Here is an 18,199-nt window from a genome sequence, read left to right on the forward strand (position 1 = left end):
AATTCAATGTATTATCTACTCATCACAGTTTGTCCCAGATCATTCGTATATGAGGTTTATCTCAATGATTTTTTCCCAATGATTAAACCTCTATTTTTTGTAAATATATGTGGTTTTATTTCTTTATGCAGTTAACCTAGTATTTAATTACATAAATAAATTAAAACTGAAATGGAAAACATCATTTTTATCTTAAAGTGAGGTAGGACACATTAAAGGTATAATTTATTTTCATTACAACAACCTAGCATCTAAACAAAGTTGTAGAGAAATATCCTCTGTATTCATGAAAAAAATCCTTAGAGATTGCAAATGGCAGTTAGTAGGACATATATTGGACTTGCGTGTGCCTGAATGTTGTGCTTTCTTTTTTCAAATACTGTACTGTTTGTGTCTGCTTGTGGCAGGTCTTGGTGAGTGAGGACTCTGAAGGAGAGGGATTGGTGGCTCATTTTCCTGCTCATGACAAACCCATATCATGCATGCAATTCAATCCCAGTGGTAAGATGCACCTACAATAATACATTTACTGTAGTTTCTGATGAAATCAAGCGGCATGTCATATTGGCGTTTCAAACTATAGTAGAGTGGCGTTTGATTGTTTTTGGGACTCTTATAGCTGCCTACTCACTGAATTAACATGTATAGTGAAACCCAGCTATTTACGCAAGGTAGAGACTTAGCACTGTTGCGACATCATGTTGTTCACAGGTATTTGTTTTAGAGGTTGTGCAGTACCAAAACTGGAACATACACTACACTACCAATTGACTCTGAAACTGTTCATGTGCAGCAGCCATATTGCTTTCAAACAAAAACAAGTATAGGGCAAGGAAAAAAGTGAACCAAGTTGGGTAAGTCGACTAAAAATAGGTCGATTAAAAATATCCTCCTTCAAGCTCCTCCAACAAAAACCTTTCTTGCAGATGACTGCCGTTGCAGTGGTGGTAAGGGAGAAAGATTTCCACAAAAAAGCAGGGGGGCATCACGTGATTGAGATCATTTCCAATTAAAAAAAGATTGACCAAAAAAAAAAAGTAATGTTCAACTATTGCAAAATGGAAAAGGCATACCTCAAGAACAAAAAAAAAATATATATGCAAAGACGGTCTTGATGTACAGCTCCATTGCATGTCCTGGTGCACCACCTAGTGACTGGTGCCATTTATGTGCTTCAAAACATTTACTGATTTAGTTGTTAGCGAGTTTTCATGACATACAATTGAAGCGCAGAGAGATTCACAAAAAAAGATCTTCTCAAAAAACACTTAGGCTCGATTTTCCAAGAATATAACCTGTCACCAGAAACAATCTAAAGTGTCTCTGTTTTAGTTATTCAAATTTTAAACAGACAGTCATTCTTAAAACCTGCCCAGTCTGCTTGTCAAGAAAAAGAAAAGAAGAACAGAAAGTTATTTACCTCATAATAGCTAACAGGCAGCGTCAGTTTACTCATGAAATATCATCAAAACATCACAGTGCGTCCAAGTTTAACATGGAAGAACCACTTCGTTATCACACTACCAGGAGTGCGCCACCCCTTGACTAAAATACTGCAAGAATGCAGTTGAAGAAAATGACCCCAAAATGGTCAAAATGTGGCACAAAACCAAGAGGAATCCTGAAAAACATCCACAGTGAGTTCAAGTATGTAAGCGGAAGCCATTTACAGTCAAAACTGTCACCAACAACTAAACTGTATGACCAAGGACATTACGGTGTGCTGTCAGTTAACAAGCTCAACATACTAGTAAAGAAGTGGGAGAAAATAAAGGTTGATTTTCAGACAAAGAGTCAACAGTGCCTGGAAATCCCAACACTTTGGCTGGGAACTATTATGTCAGAAACCCATGTGGCTTGTGTGTATTGGAGCCTCTACAGAGAGAGTACCATTGGAAGCCACTTCTGAGTCTGGCAGCTGGTGCTTTGCAGTGATACGGTGGATCTGTGGATCTATTCCTAGTGGTGTAATTAAAGGGACGCAGACGAAGTATAGTGGCAAAATGCTCCCTTCAACAGCTGCATTGTGTGTGCTTGTTTTATCACATCTCTTCTTCATTCATCCTCAAGATCCTTGACGTAATTATTAGGTATGATGCCAAGGTCAAAATACACCCATGTTTTTACGAGGACCTCTTGTCAAACAATGTGTGCGTTTTTAGATTGTCAGTGCGGCCATCAATGGGGTGAGTAGTTCAGTCCATTTTTGAGGTACAAATTAAACAGTTAAAAGTTAATTTGCTCTTTAGGACAATTTGTTCTTCAGACCAGCGTGTGTCAACGTGTGCCCAATGTGTCTGGACGTAATATTGTCAAATAACACACCATGTTGCTTTAAGGTAGATTTGGGGTAGAAATGATGTTAACTGCATGGTTAAATAATACATTAATTTAGGAAAGCTAGCCTGCTTCCCGTAACACATTTAATTAATTTTAGAGGTTGTACTTCCTTCACAGTTATATCAACTGCCACGATATTCTGATGGCTTTTTATGGAATGTTGAGTATGCTATATTTTGTTTTTTTCATCTCAAAAAACATGTAACATGTTGGACGTTGCCTGGATCAAAATTACCCTTAATCTCATAGATTTGAAAAGGAATAAATGTTACATGTCATAATTATACTCAATAAAAGCATCATTACATACTGGAACAAAATGAGACAGTTCTCGAGGTTAGCTTGGCAAATAGCTTTGCTATGACTTGCTCCATTAGCGTCTTTGCTGCGATTGGAGTCGCAGTTGGGTGCTTTGCATTGATGTTGTAGGCTGAACTTGAGCTGGGTGTATATATATATATATATATATATATATATATATATATATATATATATATATATATATATATATATATACAGATTTGATATCAGATCACTCGTGTTCCATACATATATCTCTGTCATGAACTCATGTTAAATTAAAGGTCATCCTTTCCAGTTAAGTGCATGTGCCAGCAATTTCTGTACTGGAACCTTGTAAATAACACTGTAACCCCTCAGACTTGGTGTTCTAAATAGGACGTGTCAAAACCTGTCCAAGTAAGCCTTTGGTTTCCCCCACACCCTCTTTTTTCACTCGCCAAGTGGCTGCGCTTCTTTTTAATTTGGTCTTCTCGTGGGCTAACCAACTGACGCCTCTCTATTTCAACAAGGCCACAAAAGCCCTAGACTTTAGGCAGTCACACTCGCAAAGCTTTTCAACATCACTGAGCTATTACTTTTTTGGAGCGGAGACTCTGCCATTTGCAGATGTGAAAGGCCACTGCTGGTCACCATACAGCAGCCAAGTTTAATCTGTCAGAAAGCCAGGCAGAGGCCAGACACTCCAGCCACCCAGTGGGTAAGACCTGACCAAACTGAAGAGAAGAAGAAAAGAGAGTGTACTGTGTGGGTGAAAGAGATCTTGAAAGCAAGAGGAAGTTCCCAGATAAACGGACCACATTGCCTCAGCTCCTAATCATCCCTCACTTCCGTTTCCACACACTATAATTAGAAGGCCCCCCTCTCCTGTTTTTTTTTTCTTCTCAGTAGTCACAGCTGATGCAAAGGCTACTTGTGGCTTGGCACCTCGTTCGAGGCGGAGGTTTTCAAGAGTTTAAAGAACGTCCCTCTCTGTCTGTCTAGTTGTTATGATTTTGAATTTCTCCAAACTGTCATCTTTTAATTCTTTAGGTCAGTTGATGTTGAAGTGGTGGGAACAGAACATATTCTGGAGACGAGGATTTCTGACAGTGATATGTGTCCCCCTCTCCGCTCCACTTCTATCTAAATTATTACCTTTTACATTTCTTCTGGGAAAGCCCACTTGGCTTCGCTAACCCCTCCACACAGAAATATCAGTTGTTACATCAGATTGTTGAGTATGATGTGTTTTTTTTTTGTTTATTTTGCTGTTTATCGAGCCAAATCCTTCTAAAATGTGACTAATCCAAATTACACAAATTGAACATTTTTACTTTGAATTGCATGGCAGGTATATTGAACACACTAAATTTTCCTTAGGTGTGATTGGGTGTGTGTCTATGTGCCCTGCAATTGGCTGGCAATCAGTTCAGGGTAGCCCTCCGCCTACTTTCTGAAACTAGCTGGGATAGGCACCTGTGACCCTTGTGATAAGCGGCTCTAGAAAATGAATGGATGAATGGATGAGACGTTTTTCCTGTTATTTTCAAGAGGCAAGGAAACACCAATGAAAAACACATACATTCTACACATTTATCTTTGTGAATTGGCTACATCTGTAGCATCCCCTAAAACAAGCCCGCAGGTCTATTCTGCAAATAGCTTACAAATGATAGGACGTTGTGATTTTCTCGTAATTTTACAATTATGCATATATGGCATTTTCATTACATATTACACGTGGTTTACGTGTCTGCTGTTCTTTAATCATTGTGAGAAATCAAAAACATAATCAGTGTCTTCACACAAACTGGTAGCTCTTCATGTTACTTCATATTACCAAAAAAGTAGCCAAAAAATTTGGTGATCTCTGGCTTAAACCTTTTTTTTTCCTCTGCAATTTATGCGTGTTTTTTTTTCTTGTTTTACTGTATTTTTTTAGGAATACTACTCGTGACTGCTGACACGCTTGGTCATGATTTTCACGTCTTCCACATCCTCACCCACCCATGGTCCTCTTCACAAAGCGCTGTACACCATCTCTATACATTACACCGTGGGGAGACTGAAGCAAAGGTATGAAATTACTCCTTGCAATTGTATTTGATCTTCTTGCGTCCATGGTTATTGATTTACAAAACGTTGCACTGAATAAAACTGTTGCTTTAGATCATTTGAACCACTCCTTAAAAATGCCTTTTTCATTGCTTTATTTGTTATCATTGTGTACGTTGCAGAACTGAGACATGCCTATTTGGCGTTTGACACAAATAAAAAGCGCTGCGTAAAAAAAACAAAAACAAAAAACAAACAAACTTGATGCAATGTGTTTGGGTTAGTCATTTTTGCTCTTCTTGCATTTTAATTTTTAAATTGTATACCCAGGTTTAATACTTACAAACAGGAACTCAAGCCACAAAACCACTCAGATTCAGTCAGATGCCGGATGTCAGACAGATGCCACGTCACATTTCACTGCTTAAAGTGTGCAACCTTTATTTTTCTTTAAACCACTGAAGACAAAGGCCCTGACATTTGATTTCTGTAAAAACACTACTCCCGCACGAACACAACAATAATGATGGTCCAGTCGCACTGGACAGACCATTTTGTCTATGAACGAGCGGAGCATTCCGGGACAGACTCTCTCTGGTGAGCTGCCACAATGCCACAGACCACAAAGATGTTCTTGCAAGCATTACAAGAACTGCATCGAGTCACATCTCCAGTTAGGTATAATTGCACAGAATGGCTTGAATAGGTGACAAATGACATGTTTGACGACAGCTAGACACTAAGAACAGAAGAGCCACTTGGAGAATTCATTGTCATTTTAGCAGTTTGACAGAATTTGCCAATTCAATCAAGGTGAAACAAGCTTTTTGATAAATATGTCATTTGACATGGCACATCATTTATATTCGTGTACATTTGCAAATGAATGACAATTAAAGTGAAAGCAGCAAACGGGAATACTGAGGAAACAGGATCACAATGATTTTGTTCAAGATACGTTCAAATGTTTAGCATTGAATCCTGGATGTCATTTCTCAGTGCATTTGCCTGTTTAACACACACATTATATGATGTATTACTGATATAACAAAGGAAATAAATAGGATATAACAAAGTAACAAAGGAAATGCAAAGCATAACATTTGTACCACTACATTTTTTAGTTTGTTCTAGGCTCTTCTTCAGAAATAGTGTTTCTACAAGACTCATCTTAAAGTCGCATTATACTTCAAATCCATAGTGAAATTAAATCATGAGCCTGTTAATGTCCAATTACTAGCCTCATGCTACAGATGAGGTACACTTCAGCAGGTACATGACTTTTTAACAGGATTTCTGCAGGTATCAGCAAACCTAATTTTATGCCTTTTAATGCCATGACAGGAGAAGTACATTTTCTTTTCTAATTAAGAGCAAATAAATTAGAACATAATGTCTTATGCCTTCATCCACATAGCCGTCATTAGTGATCCAATTTTCTGGCAGACGTGCTAGAAATAAAACAGGAGATGTCGGGGGGGGAAAAAAACAAAACACCTTGTGGTGCCAGGAGTTCTATTTTGATAAGTTATATGGATATCACAATTATCATTATTTTGCATTTAAAAAAAAAAAAAACTTTGAGCTGGTTAGGAGTTCACAGTGGGTACTTAATTGTAAGCAGGTTGAGAACCCCTATTCTACTGATTTATTTATTTATTTATTTTTAAGAGGGTTAAGACTTGATGATGAAATTAGTGTCTTGTGGTTTTCCAGACTCACAACTTTGTTTTGTGACAACTGTTTCTTGTCTTCATCTAGGTCCAGGACATGTGTTTCAGCCAGGACAGTCGTTGGGTGGCAATCAGCACCCTTCGCGGTACTACCCATGTTTTTCCAATTAACCCCTACGGCGGTGCACCCTGTTCCCGCACGCATATGTCTCCACGGGTTGTCAACCGGATGTCACGCTTCCAGAAGAGTGCTGGCCTAGAGGAAATTGAGCAGGAGCTGAACAGAGTGACTACATGTGGAGGTTTAGGCGGAGGCAGCATTGGAGGAGGTGTCTCTGTCCTAGGTGGAGGAGGAGCCATCGGGGGTCGCTGTAGCCCCATACCTGGTCTTTCCAGTAGCCCTTCAGGGTCTCCACTTCATGGTGAGAACTTTTCTAGTACACTTTGTGAGCTTCAAAATCCAGAGACCGGTCTGATCGGCTTGATCGTGTTTGGATGAAATTAGTCATTTTATGCAAAGCAAAATCCATCGACTGTAATGTCCATTTGTTTCAGCTTTTTGTGTGTGGTTGTGAAGGCCTTCAGCTTGATTCTAACAGATATCCATTGTAAAGAGAAAAGGATACATTTGTTTAGCTGTCCTGAGATGAGAGCAGGGGTTTAAGGGATAATGGTCATAAATCACACTTTGCCTTCAAAGGAAAGCATCAGGGCCACCTGTCATCAATTTGTCCTCATTGGATGTCTTTCGCGGTACAATTTTGTTGCCAGCCCGTTAAGAATGGTTCTTTAACATCTATAGCCATAATGGTAGTGAATTCATTAAATGTTTTTTTTTTCCACAAAACAGCAAATTTAGTCAGTTAGTTACTGTGAGCATTGCACTTTTAGTTTTTGATATAGTATGTGGCAGTGACCTTCAATGAGAAGTAGAACAATTTACTCATTGACTGTCAGCCCAGTAAAAATGAATCTTCGGCATCTAAAGCTGTCAACTGCGATGAATGAGTTAACTGCAAAAAGAGATGAGTTAACTGTTATATTCATCAAGTCCATACTGTATCACACAACTCGATTTGGAGTTGCTTTCCAACCTCCTTTCCATTTCGCTTTACATTAGCCTTTTTTTTGTTCTCCTTCCACAAATAATTTTGTGTAATCTACCAGAACATTTTGAAGTGTATAAAAAAAAAATTGTATATTCATTGTTGACCTTTTGGGTGAGGAAGCTTTTCTGAGGCTGGCAGATCTCAGCCTGTAAGGCAAATGAGGGCCCTGACCATCAGGCCGCAACAGCTGGACTGGGATTGTTGTGTGCCAAGACAGTGTTGGTTTTTGGGAAGGAACTCCAAAAGTACACATCCGTCTCAGAGCTACAAGCCCAGGCTGCCATCATGCCTAAAAATAGAAGTAGCAGTTGGTGTACAACATATACTTCTCCCCTGTTTCCCATTGTCGTTCGAATCTTCCACAATTATATGTGTCCTACGTTGTCAACACTTTCTGTCTTTAATTCCATCCGTCCATCCGTCCGTCCGTCCGTGCCTCTTGCCAGCAATTAGGTCTTACTCTGTGGAGTAATAGTAATATACATTGGTAACTAATGGTGACATCATAAAAGGAACCAACATTTGTTGCACCCATTTTTTTCTTGTGATTGACTGGTTGATGCTTTTTGAGCACCCGTTCTGTATGTATCAACATTAATAAGTGTTTTCAACAGACAATATAAAAACATTATAATACAATACAATAACAATATAAATATACCGGTATGTATAACAATATAAAAAGCACAATAGAAACTCATGTAATTCATGTTTGTTCATTGATGTAGCCTATTTTCCCCACACACACATTTTTTGGAGTCATTTGAACTTGTTTGTGTAGACGAGAATCTTCTTTCCTGATAAAACATTGTCTTAAGGTAGCTTTCAAAAAGCATAAAAGCAAAACATTCTCAACCAAATGGACAGACCCGAAGGCCATACTCATGCAAGGCCATTTGAAGTGTTTCAAAATCTGAGAGTGTTCCTCCTTCTTCCCTTTCTGGCCTCTGTGTACGCTGTGCATAAAAGAATATAGGCTTCTCTTGTTAGATGTGCAGTTGTTTTATGATACACTTTTACTTAGTTTTGTTTATAAAATTCTTTCAGCACCCTTACTCAACTACAATCTGATACTTGGTACAAAGTCCTCATGACCATGCATTTTTATAAAATCGTCTCTAAATTATTTTATTTAATCATTATTATTGGTTTGCTATGTATAAATGTTTCTGAGTATGTCTGTACCACTTTCCACACAAAGCGATTTAATAAAGAAAGGAGCAACAGTCTTGCAACTGGAATTTTAGATTATCAAGTTTCAAATGTGTCCGTGAACAAAATGACAAGTGAAAACAAAAAGGTATTCAGATAATTATTATCATAATTAAAATGTGTGCCCTGAGGAGTACTTTTCCATTCCAAAAAGCAAAATCATCATTTAAGTGACTTTAGTTTTCCTACACTAGTTGTCCTCTGTGTGGCAATGTTTAGTCACAATTCCCTTCCGTTTGGTGAGGGAGTTGATTGAAAGACTAGTTCGCTGACCGTGTTTCAAATTCTACAGATGTAATGTCAAAGAGAAGAACTGGGGAATTCCTCAAGCTTATTTTTTAAATAATCACACCCTCCCATGTTTATTAAGTGTAAATATCAATACATGAACTTAAAAAAAAGATCCATGAAAAAGGGAATAGTAAAGTTTTATTTATTTGATCATTTTTGCTTTTAATATTTTTGGGGGGTCATTTTATATGAGGAAGGGTGAAGAAAAAAAGAAAAGCCATAATCAGGGCAGTGACGACATAACTACTGGTCACTATAAGAATTTTAGCTTTCCTCTGTGGAAAGTCGAGAAGTTGCATGCTAAAGTGACCAGAGAAAGACCGCTCCCAACTGCTAAAAAAAAAAAAAAAAGCACATTCCCTTTATTTTTCTGTTAGTATCTTTTTTTTGAGGTGCTCTTGAACACATCATGTACACAAACAAGGGAGATGCATTGTCTAGTACGTTATTTGTGGAAGCAGAACTGATCAGTGTTCAGCAGGCGAAACGAAACATTTTATCTTCCACACTTTTTCAGACAAGCCATGAAAGTTGCGTAAAACTGATACACTGATATTTTAGCCACATTTCTGACGGATTAGGAGAAAATTATATCCTAAGGGATAATGTTGATCATCCAAAACCCTTTTGTATTAAAAGTAAAGACCATTTTGATACATAATTTGTCATAAAGGAAAAGCTGTCATTGCTGAGACCTTTGGAGCTCACTTATTCTTGTGTTGCAAAACAATTGTGTGAATCAGTTCTCTGATTCTTGGACTAAATATTACATAGTTTTTGTTTCCTTGCTTTTTTGGCAACTATTTCATTGCAAAAACCTTAGTTATGGCTCAGAATTCGTGTTCACTGCTGACTGCTTAAATTGGCTGTTCTGGTCGTCAAACCTTCTCTTCACGGTCAATTTTGAAAAATACTTTTCCTTGCATTTGGTGTAACTTCAGAAGTACATTTTGCTATAATAAGGATGTTTTGCCAAAAGATAATAATAATAATAATAATAATAATAATAATATATTTTACAATATTTTTTATTTGTATTGCACTTTACATTTATAAGCAAATCTCAAAGTGCTGCTGTGAATTTAAAAAAACAAGACATCACAAACAATAACATTTCTAGCAAGTCAATAAAATTAAAATTTAACACATTTTCAAAATGAGCAGTCATTTGAGCAGGCATTCTGAAATACAAAAGTTTTAAGATTGGGTTTCAAAGATTCTGTCATGAGCCTGAGCTATGTTAGGCCGTAAATGATTAAAAACTAATCAAAACAGTGTTTGACCTATAAGCAAGGTGATGGGGGGGGATGACTCACAATTAACGCCAAACTAATGGGAGACCTCAGCTTGTTTCTCTCTTCACATAGATGGGATGTCGGGAGTCTCGAACATACATTACAGTACGTTTGAGGCTGCTGCCAAGAACTCATCTGGTTTGGTAACAAAAGGGGTTCATCACCTGTCTTTTGACTGTCCCCTTCCCAAAGATGTCTGTACTCATTTAACTTATTTGTAAGTGGGTCAGGGTTAGCTCAAGTGACCAAAATGAATCCAAGGGAATCCATCCGGACAGTTTTCAAAATAAAATACCTGTCCGACACTGTTAATACATAAAATCGAAATAATTCATTATTTCAGGGGCGGCCCATTTGGCCCGGTACCAGTTGCTCCACGGACAGGTACCCGAGTGCAGACCGGTTGTTGGGGGCCTCTGTCCTAGAAGATTAAAAGTATGTTCATTTTAAAATTTATGAGCTGAAACTAGTTCAACGCCTCCCAAATAAACAAGAACAATAACACACAAACCCAATCAAAACGGCCAGGGCACGGATATGGCATAAAGGGTAACGTTTATCCTCTTATGTAAGGAGCCGCAAATGATCATCCTGGCAGCAGCAAATGGTCCCCGGGCTGCATGTTTAAGATCCCTGCATAAAAATATGTATAGAGGTTTAAATTATTGCAATAAATTTGCAAACATTATTGTAGAATGTGTTTAAGTAAAGCACTGTGTATGCTTTGTGGATGCGCCGAAAGCATAGGCGTGTCCAGTCCATTTTTGTATTTATTTTTCCGTTCCATTTGAACCTGTTTCATAAAACAAACCACATAAGCCACAAACCCGTTGGACATCTAAAATTAAGATCAATTTCTTTTGCTTTCTTTCTTTTGATTTTTGAGCCTTGAGCAGGATGACTCTTTCCGAGCGATATGTCATCCATCGTGTCTGCCATTAGATGTGGCCATAAGCATAAAATCTGCAAATTATAACCTTACATTCAATTTGAAAGACATAGTACAATCAAAAACAAGACTTCAGTGTTACAAATTCCGATACAAGTCTGGTATCCTCATACTCAAGTTGAGGTCTATGTGTATTTACTGTAAATTTAGTAATACTTGGAAGTGTTTGTCGCAAAAGGTGCATTCAGAGTTAATGACCGGTGTAATTGCGATGCACATATAGTTCAGTAACACTAAAAATAAGAAACCTAGAAAGTGCAATCTGAGGGTATGAATAACTGGGCTCCTCATGCATTTTATTTGCCCCTTTTAAGGTCGAGGGACAGGTCTGGTGTTAAATTGTGTTTGTGGGATGTGATGAGAAAATGTAGAAGTGAGTGGAAGGACACCATCACATCTACACGCCACTGCTATGAATAAATAAAGATAGTTCACTCAGCCCTTTCTTCACAAGGTATTGTTCACTTTGGGAGTATTCCGTTGTTTCCTAATGTAGCCCTTGGTACATGAGCAAGCAAATTTGCTTAAATCGCCATAAGAGGTATTTTTTAAATATTAATATTAGTAGTTCATATTTTGTGAAGGCAGTGATCATGTTGATTTGTCACATTAGAAAGCAGGTAAACAGCGTTTGCCACATTTCTAGAAATCTAAAAAGTGTACATTTTCAAATGATCACTTATAGAACATTCCTGGAAAATCACAATGTCTCATCAATGGTGAGCTTTTTAACAACAGGCCTGTGGGCTATTCATGTAGCTGTGGTCTTCTCTGGGGGCTACCTGGTGCCCCCGGGCACCACATTTGTAACCCCTGGTCTGGTTCCTCCACACCATACACTTAAAACCCTGTGTTTATGGAATTAATCTTGTGCTAGAACAAAAACGGGCCTTTCACCCAAGATGAAAAAATATATCGTGTCACATTGCGTAAGTGAGCAAAGAGAAACCAAGTAAAATGAGACGGATGAGAAATAGTGTGACAGCCCTTATGCTGGGAGCAAATGGGAATGTTTTTAAAGCAGGTAGCGTGGGTTTTAAAGATTGGTTGGATTAGTTCTGAAGGAGAGACAAGGGTCAGGTGTCTTTTTTTACTGGATTATGTGTTTTCTTTGCTTGATGGAAATAGCTTGATTTGCTCTGAAGGATCATGTTTCCAACATGTATCAGTGTTTGGACTCATCGTGAAATGATCATTAATCTTTGCCATCTGTCTCTTCTCATTTGTCTTATCTCACTCTCTTTGTTCTTTTAGGAACAGATCCCTTTGAAAAAAGGGTGTACATATTTGAATATTTGAAAAAAATATTAAATTTACCTAAATGGTGAACGAGGTTATGGCCTGACAACAGTGATGTGTGTGTGTATATAAAGCAAACAAGCTTGTTGGTACTACTTGGTTAATTAAATGCAAACCCACAGTGGTCATATAATTAACTTGAATCTGAAACATGTAATTATAAATGTAAAAAACACACTATTAAAGAAAAAAATAAGTGATGAAAATCAGACAGTGCTTTTGAATTGTGGTTCAACTACTTGTGACATTATTAATAATGATAACCCCAATGTTTAAAAATGATAACTTTCATAATAATGATAAAAACGAATTAATTTTGCCTGAACTAAAGATCTTATAAAAAGACTAATGCTGATCTTTTAACTTATTTACTTAGCTGTGGTCTGTAATATTCCAAACCTGGAATATCAGGAAAGAAATCACTATGCATTTTGAATATATATACATAAAAACGTATATAAACAAATGTAGTGAGTAGACTCGCTTGTTTTATGAAAGTTATCTAAATCGATCAACCTTCAACAGTGCTTTTAATGAATGGTATCTAATCATGTTTAGAACAAAAAGATTGGAATCTCATTCTCAAGACTGTTGCCTCTGATTGCTTATTAAGTGTTACTTAGGTAATGGTACATGTGTCCTATTGTTTGCCTAAGATTTGCAAAAATACTATTGGAATCTCAGTGGTGCAAGTTAACTAGCACATTCGACTTGATTGATAAGGTACAATAACTGGAATTGGTTTGTCAATTAATTTCAATGTGCTTCTTCGCATCACCTGTATGTGTAATTAAGCCATTCTGATTGTCATTGATTAATACATGGCCAGATACTGGAAAGCAGAGCATCTTGCAGTGCTTATCCATAATTCCACGGGAAGGCTTTTATGCTTTCTGTGGATTTTGGAGCGTTGCCAGACTTTGAGTTTCCAGAATTTGAGAATGGTCTATGAGTTTGTTAATCATCGGGTTCTTGCAATAGGAGACCACCCATTATATTGTTTTGAATTGTCTGTCATTCTTTGTTTGTCTTGTTTGGCTTGATTGTTTTGAACCGTTTTCTACACATTTTCATCTAGGAACATCCACTCCAACAACAAATGTAAGCTTATGTTTTTTCTTTTCTTTTTGTCTTTTCTCAGCCAAGATAAGCAGTCAAGAATTGTACAACAACTTCACTAATAACAACATGGCAAATCCACGGTTGTCTCCTTTGCCCAACCTGACTGTTGTGCTGCCCTTGGCTCAGATCAAACAACCCATGACCCTTGGCACTATCACTAAACGCACCGGGTATGTAATACACCATATACAGTACATACATATCTTGTTTTGAAATAATACAGGTGTCTTGCAAGTGGAATGTTGTAAATTAAAGTAATTGGATTTAATAAAATATCACACTTCTCTCCATAATGGGGGGCAATAGGGGGTCACCCAACCACCAAGATGGTTTGCCCCCTACTTGGGGCACGGATCTCTAAAAATAAAAACTTTTTTTGTTTTTGCTTAATTTAATCTAATCTTTTTTTTTTTTTGCTTGGGAATTTTTAAGCAAGCAATTTTTCACATACATTTAAAATATATTAACAAAACATTTTTGTTTTATTGGAGACCAGTCATATCAGCAACTAAAAAATATAAGTGTGCAGACATCAGTGTCTGCATTCAAAAGTTCTTTTTCTCATTTTTGAAAATGAGTTTGTCTTCTTTTTGTGTAGCATTGTGTAATGTGTTATGTATAATGATGTGAATAAAATACTGTATTTACGTGTAAAAAAAAAAATACAATGTGAATATATTTGTATGAATAGATGCAGGTCTCCATGTTACTAAATGGGATATTTACAATGAATGATCTCTCACCTATGACTTTTTAAAAATGTAATCATCTTAAAGATTTTTTTTCCCTCAAAATAATGCAAAATGCAGTTATAGTCTTACAATGTCCTCAGATTTGAGGTACATTCTTTGATGAGCTTTGACGGGGGTCGCATTGCAAGGATGGCTGTGTTTATTGCACATGGCCCTTCGCTTCCGTGGTGTTGTCTCCATCGCTCTTTTGTGAGTGCAATTAGCTTGCAGTGTATATATACGAATGTCATCTTGTTATCTACACATGTAAATGTGTGTAATGCAAATACACTTAATCCTCAATTCCAGTATATTTTTCTTCAACGAGATTTTTTCTCTAATAAATCAATTTTTTATAAGACATGGTTTCTACCTCCAATTATGGGTCCCCTCAGTAGGACCTCATTGTCATCGTCTGCATCAGTGCATCGCTATTCACTTAAGGGAGGCCTTAGAAATAATGCAGCTGTATGCTGCTGGGCTGCGTTGTCATACATGCATATGCACATAAATGCAATGTACAAAACTCTACAAGATCTAATTTAAGTTCAAAATTGAGTTATGTTTGATGTGTCAAGTTTCTCTTTTTCCTCATGTCCATGTCCATCTGCTCATTGGGGCATGCCATACCCTGGCACCTTAGTAATCCAAACCTTAACAGCCGGACCCGATTCACTGCGTGGTAAGTGTATGTGTCAGAGGGGAAAGAATCCAGCAGCTGTAGTTAGACCTGTATGAGCACATCCTTTTGACAGGAGAGTGGAAAAACACCAGCTGCTTAATCTATACATTTTGTACCGAATTTATTCTTTCTTTCACCCCACACAATCTCAACCTCCCATATGCCCCAAGGTCAAGGAGTTGGACCAGTGCAGGCCAGCCATAGATCGTTAAAGTATAAATTCACGTCATTTTCACCGTTGCAACATAGAGAATGAGACTTGATATTTGCTTTGATAAGTTGCAGTGGCCATTAGATCTCAGAAAAATCAACTTGTACTTCAGTGACACAATTTCGGCGGGGACAGCTTAAACATGCCAAAATGTCTGTCTGTGTTAAATTAGGGATTTTGCAAGCAGACAAACAATTGCACACTCATCCCATCTGCACTCAGGAATGATGTTAACACAAATGAAAATCCAAATGGAAAGATTGTCACACACACACCAAAACACACTCCCAACCAAATCCAGCTGCGGACATTTTGACGCAAATGCAGAAAGAGTGCAGCCAAGTTAATGAGAAAGACAACAGGGAGAGGATGAATGAGACCTTTTGACCTGATGCAGATGTGCACTGAGATTACTCTAATACATATATAACAGCCCAACAAGTACTAGAGCAATTGCCTTACAGAGCTCCAGAGACCTGGGCTGCAAAGGGGCTTTAAGGCTGGTGCAAAAAATGGCAGAAAGACAAAACCATTTTTTTTAAATCACCTCACTTCCCTTCTTTTTTAATGGCCTAGGCTGAGCTGCAATGAGAGGAAATGGTTTAAAAGATGAATGTGTGAACTGTTATTCTTTAGGAGTGGGGTCATCACCCATGCAAGTCGATTACGCACACTTTTTTTTTTTACCAGCTTTCTCCCGCCCTCTCCCTCTCAAATTTTCACTAATGCACCCGGTCATAGTTTTGATTTCTTTTCAGTTTTAAGCACCCATCTTTGAACATATTCCCAGCCTATGTTGGCTAACTATACACTATATATTTATTTACAGGTATTTGTATTATATGTATTTATTTCTCTTCAAAAAAGTCTGTATATTCAACTTGATGACGGCAAATATGAAAGCACATTCCAGGTTCTTGAATAAAGTTTGGGCATACTGTATGATGGGACAGGGCATCAAGTTTTACAATTTATGAATTTTATTGAAGATCAGTTTTACATTTGACCTAGATCTACAAAATTGGAGAAATATGCAGCAGGGTCCGTAATTCTTGCTGATATGTCTTTTGCACTCGTCGGTCATTGTCCATCCAGTCCATCAAAAAATCAAAAAACAAATATGCCATAGTCTAATAGATGAAAAACACAATTTCATAGAAATAATAAATGGAGTGCACTAGAAATCAGTATATCTACAGGATACAGTGGCTGTCCAGTGAGCTTTACAAAGCCTCACAAACATTTGCAAACATATTCTAATCAACTGTAAAGTCTAGCTGGAGTACGCTAGTGGCTGCCTGCTGCTGTGACTAAATTTTAGACTGCTTTGTTAAAATTAACCCATATATATTTCTTCTACAAGATAAGATGTGAATATAACCATGTATTTTTTTAAAGCAGTCCTTTGATATGTGCACTTGTTACTGACTTAAATGATTAAGTCATTTTGACCTTCAGAATTTATTTAACAGGCAAATAAACCCTTTAACACTTATAAGATGACACTTATGTCATTGTATGATACTCTCAATTTCAAAAGTCGCGTGAAATAAAAACAAAATATCAAAAAACAAAATGTATAATTTTTTTAGAATAATGCTTTAATAAGACTGGTAGAAAATAGCTTCAGTGGGTTAAGTAATTAATCAAAATAAAAGAAAAAATAAGAATAACTTAAATGATTAACAAATAGGAATTGCGTTCACAAACTATTACCGCTCACTAATAAATCAGGTTAAAACAGTCCACACTCTGTTGTAAATCAAAGATTTCCACGTACAAAATAGTATAGTAACTTGTAGAATCAAACTTTTTATTGTCCATCCATTTTCAAGAGCCACATCCTCACAGGGTCGCAGGCTTGCTGCTGCCTATCCCAGCTTACTTTGGGCAGTAGGCGGGAGACACCCTGAATGGTTGCCAGCCAATTGCAGGGCTCACAGAGACGAACAACCATTCACGCATTCACACCTCAGGACAATTCCAAGTGTCCAATACACCTGCCATTCATGTTTTTGGAGTGTGGAAGTTGAAGTTCGTGGAGAGAACACATGTGGGGTCGGGGAGAACATGCAAACTCCACACAGGAAGACTAGAGCAAGGTGGATTTGAACTCTGGTCCCTGAAGTATGAGGCGGACTTGCTAACCACTCTTCCGCCGAGCCGCCACACCTTTTTTTCTCATAAAATGTAATTATACAAATAATGAGGACAAGATCATACAGGATATTTATATTTACTCCCTCACTCATTGAAAAATGATCAAATAAATGATATACGTCTGATTAAAATGTAGTATCATTAATGGAATACGATTCACCAAATTTTTTTACGATAATGCCGATGACTATCCAACATCACTCAAAAGTTCCTTGAAGAGTACAAGAAATGGATGAGCAAACAGACATCTTGTAAATCACAAAGCCTCTGAGATTCCACCAAAGCTTTCTACATTTGGTGTTTCCATGTCGATCCATTTACTCAGCCGGGGGCCTGGGAAGCCTCCAGAGTTTGTACAGGCTAAGCATAGGGTCAATGGTAGGAGTAGTCCACCCCCCACTGCCTTTAAAGTGGGCGTTTACTAAATGCCTCCATTACACTGACCATTGTGTTCATCTGTCCACTTGCACTCAGGGGTTAAGCTATTTCAGGGCAAAATGTTGTTCACAAGACACCATGTAGTATGTACCAAGTCTAAATTAAGTGCTATCATTGGGAGGGCTCATGGAAATACAATAAAAATGGTAAAATCAAGAAGTCTTGCAGAGTGCTTTGCGAAGCGAGCCTTGTGGGGGCATAGTTCAGTCTCAGAGGACCATTATTGCTGCTGGGAAAAGTCCCATTTACTTTAGATTGTTGGCAGAGGGCTGTATCTATATCTGGATATGCACAATACACACAGGACTACACTCTCAAGCCAAAGCTATTATAAATACTACAAATAGATA

The 18,199-nt window shown here is 37.6% G+C and overlaps 1 protein-coding gene across 2 annotated transcripts in view; it reads left to right on the top strand.

The window, feature by feature from the left end:
- bcas3 (BCAS3 microtubule associated cell migration factor) overlaps positions 1 to 18,199 on the top strand; it is a 121,259-nt gene that overhangs the window by 17,060 nt on the left and 86,000 nt on the right. For both annotated transcript variants that reach the window (XM_088428348.1, XM_088428349.1), the window contains exons 13-16: positions 408 to 501; positions 4,565 to 4,698; positions 6,439 to 6,772; positions 13,647 to 13,797. In XM_088428348.1, the coding sequence (XP_088284474.1) occupies positions 408 to 501; positions 4,565 to 4,698; positions 6,439 to 6,772; positions 13,647 to 13,797 (713 nt within the window). The remainder of the gene's footprint in view (positions 1 to 407; positions 502 to 4,564; positions 4,699 to 6,438; positions 6,773 to 13,646; positions 13,798 to 18,199) is intronic.

The sequence above is a fragment of the Hippichthys cyanospilos genome, chromosome 11 (assembly GCF_059441005.1).
Source record: "Hippichthys cyanospilos isolate Australia breed blue-spotted pipefish chromosome 11, RoL_Hcya_1.0, whole genome shotgun sequence".
In the NCBI taxonomy this organism is placed as follows: domain Eukaryota; kingdom Metazoa; phylum Chordata; class Actinopteri; order Syngnathiformes; family Syngnathidae; genus Hippichthys; species Hippichthys cyanospilos.